Raw genomic sequence first — 15,647 nt, 5'->3', positions numbered from 1 at the left:
GCCTGTCTGATTCTTCAACCCACCCAAATTCCAATACGGCGACGTTTGCTCTTCATTGTCGTAATTGGTTTTTTTCCAACTCTTGTCAATAATACAACAAGTGAAATTAATTTCACGAGAGAGTGTTGAGAGTAGTTGTTTACGTAAATGGATTTTGACATTGTTTTTGGCTGCACTGCACATAATGAATAAAACGTAACGTTACAACAAAACATATAATCAATAGAGTTTCTATAAAAGGTTTACGGATTTTGGCATTTTGCTATAAGCACTGTAACTAAAAACAGATTTGAGATTCTGTTATTTTACGTGATCACCTTAATTAGTCGGATCACGGATGGGATAGTGAAGTATGAACACTTCAAAGCCGTGTGTTCTTTTTTAATATACGTAAAGAACTAAGCAGAGAAGGTATATAAAACATAATCTAAGATTATAGAAAAAGCTAGACGAACCATGTTTGCTCAACTATTACAATTCACCAATTATGTAAGCTTTTGTATTTGGTAAATTAAAGATAACTTTTCAATATTCAAACACCTACGTATAATTATTTGGTCCCTCACTCAGATATTTAGATATTAATTTACAGGGAACAACCAAAAAACCAAAAAAATAGTTCCAAAGGTCCTGCAATGCTGCATATGGAATGTTGCGTCTCCTCATATCACTCTTCTGACAATACCAAAAACTTCACATACAGCATCGTTTTCTTCGCTGCCAACATTAAAAAGCACTCAGCCTCAAACTTATGTATATATATACACACACAAAAAAATAGCAAATTAACCCAAAGCTAAGTGAATGGGCTTACGTTGTGGTAATTAGATTCAAGCTGTTCTGTTATCTGAAGCTGTTTTGTTAATGTTAAGTGTAATACCTGAAACACACACACACAAAAGAAGATGTGTTATATGACATAAAACATCATTTAGAAAGCTTCTTATAAGAACAAGATCGAGAGTGTAGTGTGCATGCATACTGATTTGGTTTTGTCCAGATCGAGTTCTAGAGACTTGATCCTCTCTAGTGACTCTGTTAACAGCTTCTCATTCGCCTCTGGGATTTTTACAGGTTTTCTACTTATCTCTGTGAACTCTTTCTCCATCTTCTTTAGACGATCTAGACACTCAAGAACCTGGTTGTTTATCGATGAATCTGGTACTACAAATGTGTTCTGTCTTTGCCAGTATCCAGGCAATAAGAAAACAAAGAGAGCAAATAGCTTCAGTGGAAAGGCTACTAGTATTTTCACCAAGCTGAAGATTTTATCGCTGTTGATCTCTCTAAGAGTATTAAAACGTAAACTCTGACCACCTGAAATGCGAAAAATGATCATTTAAATACACAGTAGAGGTCTGAATCCATAAGAACATGACATTAACGGAATAACTAGGCATGAAGACGAAGAAAACACCTTCTCTTCTGGATGAGTTTGCAGAAGAAGAGTTATCATCGTTCGTGTTAAGTGATTGGGTTTGAGACCGTTCTCCTTGAGCCAGTTCTACAGATTCCACGGTGGTAATGAATTTATCACCATCTGATGTACTAGCCTGTACAAAGAGGGTACAAAGAGGCTTAGTCAATAACAAATCAAAACAAGATATTTTGAAAGATAAACAGGTCGAAAAGAAATGTAAGTTCTGAAAAGCACCTTATCAGAGAGTGGAGGACCTAAACGTGTGTACATTGAAGATCTTGACCCAGTGGAAGAGTAATGTTCTTCAGACTCTGGCTCTTCTTTTAAAGTCTCGTTATACCTTTCCTGACAAGAATTAAAGTTACAACTTTGTACGTTACATAAAAACCAAAACCTAATAAAAGTACTGGAGCATTGCGCTCACTTTAGGAGGGATCATGTGAGTGGTGGAATCATGATCTCTTATATGAAGAGGGGCTTTTATCGTTTGCGGTATAGGATTTACTTCCATGTGATGTACGAGCTGCAAAACAAGACACCGGTAATGTCAGCTCAACGTATCATTACAGCTCATCTATGGATACCTGAATCTTATAAACAACAAAAAAAGAAGGGTATGCCTCAACTATTTCAGGATCATTCCAGGGTCCTTTGTTAGACCTCAAGCACCCTCCCTCGTTAGGACATTTGCATAAGCCTCCTAAGAATTCTGGAAGTTGACTGTACAAAGACAAAAGAAGAGAAGTAATAGTAATGTTAGTAACCCGTGACCAAAACTTGAATTAGGCTCTCTGCAAAAAGAAAATTTATGAGAAGATCTATAACAAATTAACCTGGAATCAATTGCTTCAAGTAACTTTGACAAGGACCTTGGCTCCAAAACCTGAGTACTACAAGTAATGAGTGGTTTCTGACAACAAATTAAGGAACCTAGGCTTAAAAATCAGAGCGGTAAGTAATCATTACTTGTATCTTTGCAATAGTCATAGGATCAAGAAGCTTCTGCGCGGCAGGCCAAAGAATATTCCTGAAACCAATCCCTGCATTGACAATGAACATTCGGTGCAAAGTCTGCAAGAGTCAGAGACCATCATTACAAACTTTTAGAGCAACCGAGATATCCATGTCCACTCGGCTCATTGGAGTCATGACAAAATCTTCTCCCTTTTAACGCTAGGAGTTAGAGTAGTAAAGAAAGTGTATTCTTCAAAGAGTTAAGTACCTCAGGGTAATAATTGCAATCTACTTTAGCAATGGTGGCTAGGAGATTAGCAGCTGTCGGAGTAAAGTTCTTCATGCCCTGAAGAACCACTAGAGCGATGTTATAATTCAAGAAAAACCATGTGGTTCATTTGAAGCATCTACATGAGTTTAACATACCAGGCCTTCAACATCTAGTATTGTAGTTGTTGTAGTGACTCGTCGCTTTGCTGCAATTGAACACGCAGGGAGCTTCTCTTGAAGGGTCCTCTCAAATTCTTGTACATGGTACTTCAAGTATCGCTCTATGGTAGTAACTTCCATAAGCTTACCAGGATGAGCTTTCCCAAGTCTCTCAATATAGATAGGTCTCCCATCTTTATCAACTCCATGATACCCTTGAGGATAGTGCCTTGTCACTTTGTCCAACTCTTTGAAATTGAAATCCTATTTCATCCATTTTGTAAAATGTTGTTATTTCCACAGCTAAATGCTACTAGTCCCTTTTCTGTAACTCAAGAGTGATCATGAAGCAACAGCTGAAACTATATTACCTGTATAATGCTATCGGTTCCAAATTCTTTCCTCCATTTAAGCATTTCTTCCCATGCCGTGACAGTCTTCTCAATTTTGAATTCCATGGTTTTGAGAAACCTACACACAAACAAACAAAAAGCATTCAACTTTACGTTTTTATAAGAAAAGAGAAAACTTTGGTAGCAAATGCATCTAAATTCTAAAGTGATAGATGCCGAATCAAAATTTCTGAGTTTTACCTTAACAACATATGGTAATCATCATGCCTAGGAGGCAACAAATCTTTCTTGAGAAGCTCTTGACGCAGTTTAGAAACAATCTTCTCCTCATTCTCATCCCTAACATCTTCAATCAAAGGAACCATGGAACCGATTTTACGTTTGCCTTTCCTCTTCAAAGGATGTGTAAGTTTACTAGAACAACTAATAGCCTTCTTTCTCAGATTCCCAATTCTAGAACGCCTTGGCTCATCCTCTATGCACTCAGAATCTGATAGCTTCTCTCTTGTTTGTTCACAACCTGAAACAATATGTTCATATACACCTTCATACAACAAAATCAAAGGCAAGAAGCTAATTTCAACCATTTCACTGAGGGATCTAAATTCTAATTTCTCAAAATTACCTGACATCTCTTTCAGAACGAGTCAAAAACGTTTCAAGGGATGATAGTATCTCCTCTGAAGCAAAAATAAAAGTAAAAATCAAAACTTTGAGACCTAAACTTCCTCCAGAAAATTCAAAAGCAAAAATGGTGCAGAAGAAAGGAATCGACAAAAATGAAAAACCCTATAGAGGCTTTCAAGTGATACGCAAGAGGTTGATTCCAAAAAGAGGAAACATTTCGAAGAGATTCAAAAATAGTAACAAAAGCTGTAACAGAGGACATCGATATCTAAAAAGGGTAGAGAGACAAAAGATGACGACAGTTATACCTCCTTTCTAATATACAAAGAGATCTCTAGAGAGGATCCAAGAAGTTTCGATTTCTCTGATTAGAATTTTTGATTAAAAAAAAACAGAGGATTTTTGGTTTCCCTGCTCTCTGTCCCTGCTCTGTCTCTGGGTTACCCTTTTTAAAAGAGTATTTGGGGGACTCTGTTTTTTTCTTAAAACCATGAAATGGCCGACATGTCTCTCATTCGCAGTTTTTAACTCCTTCCCACACCTTTGTTTTTTATTTTTTTAAATTCCAGTATGATTTAAAATCGATCTGGGCGTCGTTTTAAGACTGAGATAAATCTTTTTCGAAGTCGTTTTTGGCTTTCTTTAATTTGGTAAAAATGTACTGGCTTGCACACGTCTTCTTCTGCGGTTTTTTGCATCGCGTGTATTCATTCATGCAGCTGCAGTGTGTTTGAAAGCTCCTCACTCCTTATTAATTGATCTACCAAACTTAGACCCAATCCAACTTTTTTTTACTTCAAAATTCTTAACTTATTAACTAAAACATCCTACATACTCCATTTTATATTTGTCAGAAAGGTAAAAAAAAAAAAAAAAAAAAAAGTCATTGTCTCTGTTGCAGACCTCACCGAACACACACATGATGTGCCTTAAACCGAATTCTTCAACAATTTGAATACATTATGTATCTTTGTCATATCCACGCATAAGAAAAAGACTGAATAAGTAGCTAAATTCATAAAATACTAAATTAAACCAATTTAATAATAACTTGTTCCAAATTCAATAAGTAGATTAGAGGAGACACCCGTACCAATTGAACAAGTCATACTCAGTTATTATTCTCCTTTCAAAGACTTATCTAGTTGAGCAAACAAATAGACCCAATAGAAATCTTACACCGTAAATACCTGACAAGATCATCAAAATGTGTTGGTCCAACTCCAATTTTAATTTCACAAATCAGAGTATTATGGGCACATGTTTATATTATCTACAAATTTTTGTGTGTTTCTCTTCTTCAACACTAGCAAATGGACATATCACGAAAGCCAATTATTGGCTAAAAGCAATGGAAGATATCAATGTCTCAATAAGGCATAATAAAGCTCATGTACACACCCAAACACACGGCTTCAAGATTTTTTTTTTAAAAAAAACTAACAAGCAAGAGTAGCCAAAAGTAAAAGTCCAAACTCAGATTTTTTTTTTGGTTTCTTTATTTCTCTTCTGATTAATGCGCAATGTACTGGTGTGGGTATTATTGCTAGCCATCATGACATTGCATACTTCTGGGTCCAGGATCGGGCAGTGGCCTCGTACTTGACTCTGTCTGTCTTGTAGATGTGAGCTATTTCAGGAACCAGGGGATCATCAGGATTTGGATCTGTCAGCAGTGAGCATATCGACAGAAGAACCTGTGGAAAATGAAGACCAACTTTACTTCTTTAGCTTCTATGCTTATAAAAGAAACTAACATCGACAAACTCCATAATGAGAACCTATGTAAACATATATAATGAAAATCCAGATATCGTGTCATCAATACTGATTATAAAGACCATAACCAATATAACACAAGGTGACCCCAATTAAAAGAGACCACCATTCTAGAATTTACTTGACTAATGCCATATCACAACCAGGACAAAATAAAACAGAGTTTTATCTATATGATGAAGTCATTCACTATACCAAACGGACTGGGATATTGTTTTTTCATATAGCCGATGGAAAGACAGATTGGTCAAATCACACCCGAGCGAATGCAAAAAGACATGACCATAACTTAGACAGGGTCACGAGAAGGTGTTGTGGAAAAGAGACCGAGTATGGAAGTGAAACAAATTGATCACCTTGGATATGGTTAGCGCAGGGCTCCACTGGTCTTTCAGAATGTCAAGACAGATACTTCCGTTACTGTTGATGTTTGGGTGATAAACCTTGGTGCGGAAGGAAACCTACATCATAAACTCTCTTACTTGATTAAACACTTACTCTACGCATAAGGGTGGATGATAAACTAATAAAATAAGCTTCAACAAACAAACATAACAAGTTGTTACCTTTGGTGGCTTGAAGGGGTAATCTGGTGGGAAGTGAATGGTAACAACAAAAACACCTCCGGTGAATGGGCTTTCGGTTGGACCCATGATAGTTGCTTGCCAGTGAAACATATCATCTCCCACAGGACCTGATAACAAAACCAATTCAGTATAAATAAAATAAAACTCAATACCAATCATTATCTTCAAACTGACTAAGTTGTTAAGTCTACAACAAAGACACCAAATCTCTCTAAGAGTGTAATTGGTAAGTAGCAAAAAATTCCAAAATTTTGACAGTAGTTATATGAAGGCAAATTCACAAAAGAATAACAAAACTCACCGGCACTGCATGACACAGGAGGATCCCTTTGCAAGTCCCTAAGCTCCTTGTTAATTCTTTTGGACGCCATTGAATAGTCCCTGCTGCTGCCAAGTTAGAGAAAAGTAACTCCGATTAAGTAAAGAGATTGCCAAACTCCGAACATGTTCACAGATGCAAAAAAAAAGCACTACGCATAAGAATCAGTTAACATATGGACCAAGAACAAAGCTAATCCTCAAAGAAGGTAGATTATTATTTAAAAGTAAACATCATCAGCAATTCAAGACTCGTTCAAGTTTGAAGATACACTTGCATGAAGAAACGAACAAGAAAAATTCTTCAGACAATACGGATAACGCGATCGTAATCTAAACTAACAAGCCGATCAGAGAGGTAGTGATTTCGATCAAACAGAGACAAATCATCAAACAATTTCCAGAATCGGATCAATCAAACAGAGACAAAATCATCAAATTACGCATAGTTTAAAGGTATATCTTCATAAGAAGTACGAGAATCTTCTGGAAAACACGAGAACAGAACAAAAAAACATGGATCAACGCTAGGTATACAAACAAACAGCCAGAGAGATTAGATCAGAAACTGGGTAAACCCTAAGAGAGACGATGATGATGATGATGAATCAAACCGAATTCGAGATTTTGCGGAGCTAATTTTGACCTACCTCTTTTTTGATCTAGGGTTTTGGATTTGTGTGATCTTCGGAAATCTCAAAGGGCTTGGTTTTGAAGATGAAGCATCGATACGGTTTAAATAGATTCCCTCATTCGAGCGGTGAAGATTTGCCACGTAGCGGAGCTAGATTCTTAAGTTATGGGCCTTTTAAGGCCCAATAATATTCTACTTTAAAGCCCATTGACTCTTTCACATCGATATGGGAGGTTCCTTTTCTGCGGAATAAGAAACTTCGGCAAAATTGGTAAAATCAGAAAAAATAAGTGTACCGGAATGGATTTGGTAATTTGTAATGATGGATGGGCTAACCAAAACAATGCAAAATGCTACATTCTAAAATAGTTCATAACAAAACTTTTGCTATATCACATTCTAATTGAGACTGTCTCAGACTCTCACTGTATCATCATCGTCTACCGATAAAAAAAACGAATGATATCACAATTTAACTCAATAAAGCTTTGGTATGTTGCAGAATAAAGCATCTATCACAGTTTTGTATATTAGAACATTTATATTTGAGCAGTTATGTTTTGTTGTAATCGATAAATTACAGATTAGAATGTGTTTGCATTTGCATATTAATGTTCGCTTCATATCTTAGCTGTTAACATCTAAAACTGGATAGAAATTTCAAGATCATCTTGAATAGATAGATAGACGTACATGGTAAACGGCAAAGGAAGCTACCTTGCATCACAAGAAACCAGAATTTGAGAGTTTATCAATTATCAATTGTATCTCTAGTATCAACGATCTCATAGCTCCCAGTTTTTTCACTTCTTCTTTGCGTTGGACTAGGCACAGATCGTTTAACTAAATGGTCCACCACTAAACCGAATGAATTATCGGTAGACCAACCGATTTACTTAAAGCCTTTGCCGACTATAATTAACTGACCAATCGAGTAGTTCTGTCTATTATGAAAACAGAGTTGACATGTAACACCAAATGTCGAATTCAGTAATAAACATGTGATAAATACTCGAGAACAGAAACATCATTGCTTTACACAATCCACATATTACATTGAAAATTTGAAGCAAGCTTTACTTTGACGTTTATGTTATCCAAAAACATATAATCATTATTATCATTACCAATTTACCAGACAAACCATCATGATTTTAGTGTTTTCAATATGCTGAAAATAATAAATTAAAAAGCTTATAAAATAATTCTCTTGGAAACCCAACTTTCCAACAACAACAAAAAAATGAAAAACATAAAACAAAAACAAACCCCAAAGTCTCGGAGAGAGACAGAGACTCATCAGCTCTGGTATTTCCATGACATTTTGTCATCTGATCTCTCACCGGGACAATGATAAACAGACAGATCACACGTTCATAATTCATATATACAACAATTCTATCCCAGGGGCAAGAGACAGTACCGTGTCATCAGGAGTAGTATGTGGCCTTTTCATGTCGAACTGGATCGGTTTTCATATTCTTTAATCATCACAACAAAGATCCTGATTCGATTTTTACGCTTCTCTTGTCTTGGCTCTCTTCATACCAAGGCTATTGTAAGGAGAAACAGAACCAGACATAGGTGATCCTTCTTCACGAAGAGTTCCGTTGAGCAATGCTAGCTCGCGCAGCTGCTGTTTCTTGTAAAGATCATGGGTTTCCTCCTATAACAGAAACCACGTAAGTAGATTGTCGATTTAAATTGTTTCAGGTGGTAAAGGGAAAGAGCTGAAACAAACCATAGGGGTAAGAAGATCATCAAGTATTTCACGAGCTTGCATGAGACGTGCATCCACAATTTCAATCGGTAACTCCGCTTCGACTAAGATATGAAGTGGCTCATTTAGGTGCTCGTATCCTGGTTTTCCTCTCATCATTTCCTCCTACAAGAAGAAAAATATTTAAGCGTTTAACAAACAATGGAATAAAGATACAAAAATGAAGTTATATAATAAATACCTTAATTGGATCTTTTATACTGCCTCTTCCTCTTATAAGAACACGGCAATCGGTACTTGCTTCAACTCGCTTCAGGGAGTTTCCCCTAGGACCCAGAAGACGACCAACAAAATTGAACTGTCATATCACAAATTTAGAGTTATATTCCGACCAGATGGTGTATATTTACATGTATAGTTTCAATGTAGAAATGAGAGTTCATACATTTGGGTAACTGTCGACTGGAATATCGACCCTGATGGTTCGCTTGGCAATGAGACCGGACGAACTATCTGGTGAGTGAAGCCAATTTGGTCCCGGGGATGATGGAACAGATCTCTACATATGATCAAATAATAAAATTAGAAGCAAATCAACTTTAAAGCATAAGCATTGACATATAGTTGCAGGAACAAAATATTGAAACTTTTTCCCTGAAACTTCATTCAATGGAAATAGGCACTGTATCAAGGCACTGCAACCTGTATCTGATATATCCTAATAATATGTATAGAGTGATCACATATATATAAAAGAAACTATAGCAATCATAACATCATTTCAATCCTGGTCGTGAGGATCATGGAGTATTTAATTAGTGTTGTTGGTCTAAGGCAAGAACATACAAACATTTCATATATTCAGTGTTAGCTCAGGCTAAGGCTACCTGTCATGATTAATTACGACTAAAAACAGTCAATATTGTTATGTCAGCATAGCTTAAGTCAATAAAACTTCAATTGCAGTAGTATGAATTAGACAAAAAAGAGTTATGTTAATGGTTAGTAGTCATACTTCTGATGGAAACTGTGATGCCCATCCGTTCATGTCAGCTCTTGCATTCTGAAACATCCCTCCAGAAGCCAGAGGGCTATGGTGGTCAAGCCCACTCTGACTTAAAACTGTGGCATTCTCCAACAGTGTGGTTACACGCAAAATTTCTGTTTCAAAAATGTCAATTTCCAAGAGTAAGACGCACCAGTTAGAATTAGTCAACAAATCAGTCAGCATAGTTAATTTAGTTAGCAAAGAATAGATTTTTGCTCTCACTCTAGGTAACTAAAAAGACTGAAGTCAGTATAAAATGGAGAATTAGTAATTTCGAGTTCTAGTTCTAGTTTGTAGTATTCTTAAAGGGAAAAGAAGACAATAGTCTCTTTGTGGATTGTAAGATTAGACAAACTTGGGGGTTAAAAAACCACTTTGCTATATTACTTCTAAATTCTAACCGCTAGCTAATACTTATTAGGTCTCTCTTAGCAGCACCATTTAAGTGTTCATCAACTGTATGAGAGCTTCATAGTTCTGAAGCAAGGAATGAATATTCTGTGAGCAGAAAACACAGATCATAAAATACACAAACATCAACGCTCACCTTGGTTCAGTAGGCGATATGCGTGCGGAAGGACAGGCAAGAATGGAATCAGCTTATGACGCTCAGCAAGTAACTCTGAAAGATACCTGGCAAAACAAACATAGTATCAAAATTAGTAAAGCCTCAAAAGAGTAAAATTACAAGCAGATCCCACTCAAAGAGCTCACCAAAGTTAAGAAACCAATACAAAATATTAAATCCATAAAACTAGATTCAAATTTTCATACTTTTAGTGAAGCAGATTTAGTCAATCAAGAACACAAATGAACAATAACAGAAACTAACACAACCAACAAAGCTACAAGATCCCGTAACACTACAAAATGATGCTATAAATAGGAATTGATACAAATATGAGCTAGAAAAGATGATCGAAACTTAGTTCCAAGATATTGAGATACAATCAAATGCATCAGAATCGAAACATAGATCCTAATGGAATCAGAAGAAAACAAAACACAAAAAAATATCAAAACAAAGATCATCAAAAACTATTTGAGATCTATAAACCAAAATAGTCAAAACAAAAAAATCAACAAACTTCACCAGATACATCAGCTTATTAAAAAACCACCACACAACTAGGAAACAGATTTAAGAAAAAAAAAAAAAACTGAGATTCAATTACTTCTCCTGCTCAACGAAGACAGAAGGCTGTGATCGGAGACCACCGGAGTAATTAGGGGACTGAGGAGCAGAAGGAGGAACCGAAAGAGACGAAGAATACGTCATGAATCTCCCTCCGCCGCCAGCACCAACTCCACCACCACTACCTCCTCCACCACTAAGCGACGACATCATCATCATCTCGAAGACAAGCGTCACAAGGAATCAGAGCAAATCTGCTGGAGGGAGATTAGAAGATGAAGCGGCGGAGTCAGAACCAAAGGTGTTTGTCTCTCAATATCGTCGGTGGATTTATAGAGAGACTGTGTTGTTAGGTACTATGGCAAAAAAATATCATTACCCGTTGCTTAGCTGTGTTTTTTTTCACCTTTTCTTTTTCATATTTACGCAATTTTACCGCTCTAGTTAGTTTCTTTCAGAAGCCTCTTTATCATCTAGAAGGCTTCTAGACCGGCCCGGTTTATTAAATTCGTTTCGGTTACCGGAATAACTAAACGCTGCGTTGCGGGAAGCGAAGCTCCCTCTGATCGAATGGGTACATTTCTCATTCATTCTCTGAGAGCCGCGAAAGGTTGAAGAAGGGTAAGTGGAAGAAGACAATAATGGAGGAGACGATTCCTTTTAAGAGTTTACAAAGCAGAGAATATCAAGGTCACAAGAAGAAGGTTTGATTTTGTTTTTAATCATAATCTTTGTATAAGTTTCTGTGAATACTTAAACCCTAGCTTTTTTTGCTGAATTTGGGGGAATTTTTGGATTTTAAGGTACATTCTGTAGCTTGGAATTCTAACGGAACAAAGCTTGCTTCGGGTTCTGTTGATCAAACTGCTCGCATTTGGAATATCGAACCTCACGGTCATGTAATTTCTCTTTGCCTTTTGAGCTTATGGGAAACTTCTGTGTGGTTGTTATGGCTATAGTTCAGATATAGATTGAGTTTAAATTGGTTATCGTCTTTGTCATTGTTAGTTTGAATTATGTTACGCTTTGTAATTTGATTAGTTATGTTGTGTGTTGGATAATGGCTACAGAGTAAAGCTAAGGACCTTGAATTAAAGGGTCATACTGATAGTGTGGATCAGCTATGTTGGGACCCCAAACATTCAGATCTTGTTGCTACTGCCTCTGGGGATAAAAGTGTTCGTCTCTGGGATGCTCGCAGTAAGTTCTATTCTTTTAATGGATTGGCTTTGTCTCTTAAATTGTAGTAGGCTGGAGCATTCTTTAGTAGTTGCTATGTTTTGTAATGGATTAGCTTTGAATCAATTCACAAATACTTCTTGCCAGATTCCATTATACTTCTTGTTAGTTAGCCCGATTCCATTATAAAGCTATTTAAATGGGTTTTTGATATGTGGCTACTACTGTTTGTTTTACTGTCAATGGAAAGTCGCTGAGATGTGTTTTCTTCGAGTTATACAGGTGGAAAATGCACACAACAGGCAGAACTTAGTGGAGAGAATATAAACATTACCTACAAACCTGATGGAACACATGTTGCTGTTGGTAATAGGGTATTATCTCAATCCTTATGTCTTTACAATTGAATTGTTCCTTTCTCGACTGTTTTATGCGATGCTTGATGGATCACTTTATCTATGGTTGTTCTTTCTTTTCCTGCCCAATGTAGGATGATGAGCTTACCATTCTGGATGTCCGGAAGTTTAAACCTCTGCACAAACGAAAATTCAATTATGAGGTAATGAAAGCTCAGACTCATGTTAATCTCTTTCTATTGCTTTCTTTTTGTTCTTCCCTGTTTCCTATTTCTAGCTCATGCAGTTATATTTCACCTAACTTTCTTGTTCATGTAATGATCCCCGTATATTTGTTAAAGTTAGTAATTTTCTTGTGCTGTATGCAATGTTCTCTTAGCTTGCGCCTTTTTGTAACAGGTAAATGAGATTGCTTGGAACATGCCAGGGGATTTTTTCTTCTTGACTACTGGACTTGGTGAGGATTTTAAATTATGTTTATTCCTGCACTTAATTACCTAGCTCAGATATCCTTGTTGTTGAACTTGAGAAAATGCTCTTATTGGAAAGTTATGCTCTTATGCTCAGATATTCTCTTATGTTCTTCTGATCAGGCACTGTTGAAGTTCTTTCATATCCATCTCTTAAACCACTTGACACTCTCACAGCCCACACAGCCGGGTGTTATTGCATTGCAATTGATCCTAAGGGAAGGTAATATATCGTATCTTACCCTCTGAGACACAGTTAAAATTTATTATTCCGGTTGCATCCAATTTCTTCTCTTTTTACAGATATTTTGCTGTAGGGAGTGCGGATTCTTTAGTCAGCCTTTGGGATATCTCAGACATGCTTTGTTTAAGAACATTTACCAAGCTTGAGTGAGTCCCAACTTGAAATTTACATAATAAAAAAGGCTTATTCTGTTACATGTTAATAAGTTACTCTCCTCGCAGGTGGCCTGTCAGGACAATAAGCTTCAACTATTCGGGAGAGTATATTGCTTCAGCCAGTGAAGATTTATTCATAGATATAGTAAGTTATAGACCAGACTTAAACGTTGCTAATTACTATGTACTTTCTCAATATGAGATTAGTGCCTCATATCTGACCACTAACTACCAAACAGGCCAATGTCCAAACCGGGCGGACAGTGCATCAGATTCCATGTCGTGCTGCCATGAATAGCGTTGAGTGGAATCCCAAATACAATTTATTAGCATATGCAGGTGATGACAAGAATCCCAAGTATAATACTGATGAAGGTACTTCTTTACTTAGCAACTACATACTCATACAACTTTGTTGCAGAAAATGAACAATAACAACAAGCTCGTTGGATCTCTTTGCAGGTGTATTCAGGATATTTGGTTTTGACAGCACATAGGAACAGAACACCCCATCTTGAAAGCAACTCTGCTTGACCGTTGTTGTATCGGAAAATTGTTTTTATGCTTTTGTGTGTACTTCTAATGTCTTGACTAATTCAAGTTGGAATTCTACAGTACCAAAATAATACACAGAAAGTTTGCAGTTATGATTTTATATAAATCTGGCATTTTCTTCACTGCAAAAATGGGCAATTTACAAAATGTGTTCTTTTATTGTAAACGAAGAAATGAAAATAATAATCAAGATCAGAATTCTGATTCCGAGGTACATATATTCTCTATCTGTGTTAAGAGTATTACTGCTAAATGTTATAGATTGTTCACCCAGGGGATATTCTCAAAGTCTTGACAGCAACTCTCTCAAAGCTGATACAGAGGCCATTGACAAGCTTTTGCTAAGATCGGACCAAAAGCTTTATCCCCACGATGGAGGTTGAATAAAGAATGCAGAATCCTGAGAAAAATAAAATACATTTATCACTGAGAGACCAGATTTGGATTCAAAGAACAACGAGCACAATATATGCTTACCGAAAAAAACAACAATCATTTGAGAGTTTGGCTGATCTGTCAAATTCAGCAGAGGATGAACTTTGAGACGGGGAAGAACAATCCTGAAAAGCAAAGAAGAACAATAGTGATCAAATACTGAGAGAACCAAGTAACAGGTTTCCATTTGATCTCAACGCTCGAACTCTTCATCCTCTTCCCACTCATTGGCTCCTTGGACAGATCAAAGCTCGACCCTTTCATCCTCAGCTCCAAAACACACCGTGTAAGAGTTCTGTTATCGTTCCTCTCCCTATGAACTCCTCTGTAAACTTTCCAGAACACAAACAGCTTAGCCTGAACAAGAAACACCAAAACCAGCGAAGTGGCTAGTGACACTGCAGAAGGTATCCACCATTTCTTGCAAACGGCATTTCTTTTCATCACGTCATCATCATCAGAACAAGAAGCAGAGTAGACCAGCGTGAAGAAGAACCCGTGGAATACGAGAAAGAAACAACAGAGCTGAAAGATCTCTCTTTTGATCGACTCTAGCCTTGATTCCTTAAGAATGACACGACGACAGAACAAATCTTCTTCTCTCTGCCATAGCTTCAAAAGCAACAAATGCCCTGGACTCTCTGAGATCTCAGACAACGGATGCTGCTGAATCACCTTGAGTATTCCCATTCCAGGATTCGAAACCGTTACCAACTGTTGTTGCTGTCTCTCTTTATGCTCTTCATCTACGGGAATCTCCACTACATGAGAATCTTTAGTTCCGGCCATAGAGTAAAAAAGATTGATACTTTGTGAAGAAACAGAGATCTGAAATGGAAAGTAAGAAGAAGACTGAGAAATGACTAAATTTGCAGAGAAGACTTGAGACTTCGTTGTTTTTTTTTTAGTAAGATTTCCTTTTCTATGAAATTAAGATTTCAGGTCTTTAAATTGTTGTGTTTTTTAACGGCTATATGGATACAACGGTCGGATTGTCTTCTTTTTACGTTATGTTGTTTTTGTTACTGCTGCGATTATGTAGTAGGCGAGACCTTTTCTCACTCTAACGGCTATATTTTCTTTTCCAACGTAAGTGGCCAATATTTGGGCCATTAATGGGCTTAACAATTTGCAATGTGCAACATAGTTTAATTAGGCCCAAAATCAATTATTTAGTTCTAGCTTTTGGTCTGTGATTCCTTTGTCCCACCAACAAATTTCAAAAGTGATATTGGCAAATATTGTAAAT

General features: G+C 36.8%; 5 protein-coding genes across 7 annotated transcripts; 1 reads left to right on the top strand and 4 right to left on the bottom strand.

Annotated features, from left to right (window-relative positions):
- Positions 1-454: 454 nt before the first annotated feature.
- LOC17876010 (phosphatidylinositol/phosphatidylcholine transfer protein SFH14) lies at positions 455-4,243 on the bottom strand. Of its 2 annotated transcripts, none has more exons than XM_023787032.1 (15): positions 4,092-4,243; positions 3,782-3,836; positions 3,397-3,676; positions 3,175-3,274; positions 2,801-3,067; positions 2,643-2,720; positions 2,387-2,491; positions 2,254-2,303; positions 2,041-2,140; positions 1,845-1,943; positions 1,655-1,765; positions 1,418-1,553; positions 983-1,317; positions 815-880; positions 455-717 (listed from the first exon to the last, which is right to left on the bottom strand). In XM_023787032.1, exons 2-15 carry the CDS (start codon positions 3,786-3,788, stop codon positions 694-696), a joined length of 1,758 nt encoding a protein of 585 aa, XP_023642800.1. In that variant the 5' UTR covers positions 3,789-3,836; positions 4,092-4,243; the 3' UTR covers positions 455-693. The 2 variants fall into 2 exon arrangements, with proteins under 2 accessions (XP_023642800.1, XP_023642804.1); XM_023787036.1 differs by having other exon boundaries at positions 2,047-2,140.
- Positions 4,244-5,103: 860 nt separating this feature from the next.
- LOC17875363 (ubiquitin-conjugating enzyme E2 30) lies at positions 5,104-7,204 on the bottom strand. Of its 2 annotated transcripts, none has more exons than XM_006281177.2 (5): positions 7,118-7,204; positions 6,451-6,536; positions 6,129-6,256; positions 5,919-6,023; positions 5,104-5,480 (listed from the first exon to the last, which is right to left on the bottom strand). In XM_006281177.2, exons 2-5 carry the CDS (start codon positions 6,518-6,520, stop codon positions 5,337-5,339), a joined length of 447 nt encoding a protein of 148 aa, XP_006281239.2. In that variant the 5' UTR covers positions 6,521-6,536; positions 7,118-7,204; the 3' UTR covers positions 5,104-5,336. The 2 variants fall into 2 exon arrangements, with proteins under 2 accessions (XP_006281239.2, XP_023640624.1); XM_023784856.1 differs by having other exon boundaries at positions 6,451-6,533; positions 7,118-7,150.
- Positions 7,205-8,253: 1,049 nt separating this feature from the next.
- Positions 8,254-11,336, bottom strand: LOC17875422 (KH domain-containing protein At5g56140). The gene is made up of 7 exons (XM_006280782.2): positions 11,045-11,336; positions 10,417-10,502; positions 9,837-9,982; positions 9,267-9,380; positions 9,063-9,179; positions 8,843-8,986; positions 8,254-8,767 (listed from the first exon to the last, which is right to left on the bottom strand). The coding sequence occupies exons 1-7, from the start codon at positions 11,221-11,223 to the stop codon at positions 8,618-8,620; spliced, it is 936 nt and encodes a 311-aa protein (XP_006280844.1). The 5' UTR covers positions 11,224-11,336; the 3' UTR covers positions 8,254-8,617.
- Positions 11,337-11,590: 254 nt separating this feature from the next.
- Positions 11,591-14,085, top strand: LOC17874940 (THO complex subunit 3). The gene is made up of 11 exons (XM_006282102.2): positions 11,591-11,708; positions 11,808-11,903; positions 12,075-12,204; positions 12,466-12,557; positions 12,674-12,742; positions 12,939-12,996; positions 13,133-13,232; positions 13,313-13,399; positions 13,475-13,553; positions 13,648-13,783; positions 13,871-14,085. Exons 1-11 carry the CDS (start codon positions 11,646-11,648, stop codon positions 13,903-13,905), a joined length of 945 nt encoding a protein of 314 aa, XP_006282164.1. The 5' UTR covers positions 11,591-11,645; the 3' UTR covers positions 13,906-14,085.
- A 14-nt stretch (positions 14,086-14,099) lies between these two features.
- On the bottom strand, positions 14,100-15,313 carry LOC17874609. Its single transcript, XM_006281422.2, has 2 exons — positions 14,441-15,313; positions 14,100-14,363 (listed from the first exon to the last, which is right to left on the bottom strand). Exon 1 carries the CDS (start codon positions 15,185-15,187, stop codon positions 14,486-14,488), a length of 702 nt encoding a protein of 233 aa, XP_006281484.1. The 5' UTR covers positions 15,188-15,313; the 3' UTR covers positions 14,100-14,363; positions 14,441-14,485.
- Between the last annotated feature and the right edge of the window lie 334 nt (positions 15,314-15,647).

The sequence above is a fragment of the Capsella rubella genome, unplaced genomic scaffold, assembly GCF_000375325.1.
Source record: "Capsella rubella cultivar Monte Gargano unplaced genomic scaffold, Caprub1_0 scaffold_8, whole genome shotgun sequence".
NCBI lineage: Eukaryota > Viridiplantae > Streptophyta > Magnoliopsida > Brassicales > Brassicaceae > Capsella > Capsella rubella.
The sequence above is the reverse complement of the archived record's forward strand: the minus strand, read 5'-3'. Positions and strand labels throughout refer to the sequence as shown.

What these genes read in the sequence shown, in the direction of transcription:
- LOC17874609 (XM_006281422.2), bottom strand. Translation starts at nt 15,187, where the DNA reads ATGGCCGGAACTAAAGATTCTCATGTAGTGGAGATTCCCGTAGATGAA.
- LOC17874940 (XM_006282102.2), top strand. Translation starts at nt 11,646, where the DNA reads ATGGAGGAGACGATTCCTTTTAAGAGTTTACAAAGCAGAGAATATCAA. An exon ending in ATCAAGGTCACAAGAAGAAG is followed by an intron (nt 11,709 to 11,807) that starts GTTTGATTTTGT and finishes TTGGATTTTAAG; the next exon opens with GTACATTCTGTAGCTTGGAA. An exon ending in CAAGTATAATACTGATGAAG is followed by an intron (nt 13,784 to 13,870) that starts GTACTTCTTTAC and finishes ATCTCTTTGCAG; the next exon opens with GTGTATTCAGGATATTTGGT.
- LOC17876010 (XM_023787032.1), bottom strand. An exon ending in CTCACATGATCCCTCCTAAA is followed by an intron (nt 1,766 to 1,844) that starts GTGAGCGCAATG and finishes AATTCTTGTCAG; the next exon opens with GAAAGGTATAACGAGACTTT. An exon ending in GTCCTCCACTCTCTGATAAG is followed by an intron (nt 1,554 to 1,654) that starts GTGCTTTTCAGA and finishes CTCTTTGTACAG; the next exon opens with GCTAGTACATCAGATGGTGA.
- LOC17875363 (XM_006281177.2), bottom strand. Translation starts at nt 6,520, where the DNA reads ATGGCGTCCAAAAGAATTAACAAGGAGCTTAGGGACTTGCAAAGGGAT. An exon ending in TCCTGTGTCATGCAGTGCCG is followed by an intron (nt 6,257 to 6,450) that starts GTGAGTTTTGTT and finishes TTTTGTTATCAG; the next exon opens with GTCCTGTGGGAGATGATATG. An exon ending in ACCCCTTCAAGCCACCAAAG is followed by an intron (nt 6,024 to 6,128) that starts GTAACAACTTGT and finishes TTTATGATGTAG; the next exon opens with GTTTCCTTCCGCACCAAGGT.
- LOC17875422 (XM_006280782.2), bottom strand. Translation starts at nt 11,223, where the DNA reads ATGATGATGATGTCGTCGCTTAGTGGTGGAGGAGGTAGTGGTGGTGGA. An exon ending in ATATCGCCTACTGAACCAAG is followed by an intron (nt 9,983 to 10,416) that starts GTGAGCGTTGAT and finishes TTTTTGAAACAG; the next exon opens with AAATTTTGCGTGTAACCACA. An exon ending in CAGTCGACAGTTACCCAAAT is followed by an intron (nt 9,180 to 9,266) that starts GTATGAACTCTC and finishes GTGATATGACAG; the next exon opens with TTCAATTTTGTTGGTCGTCT.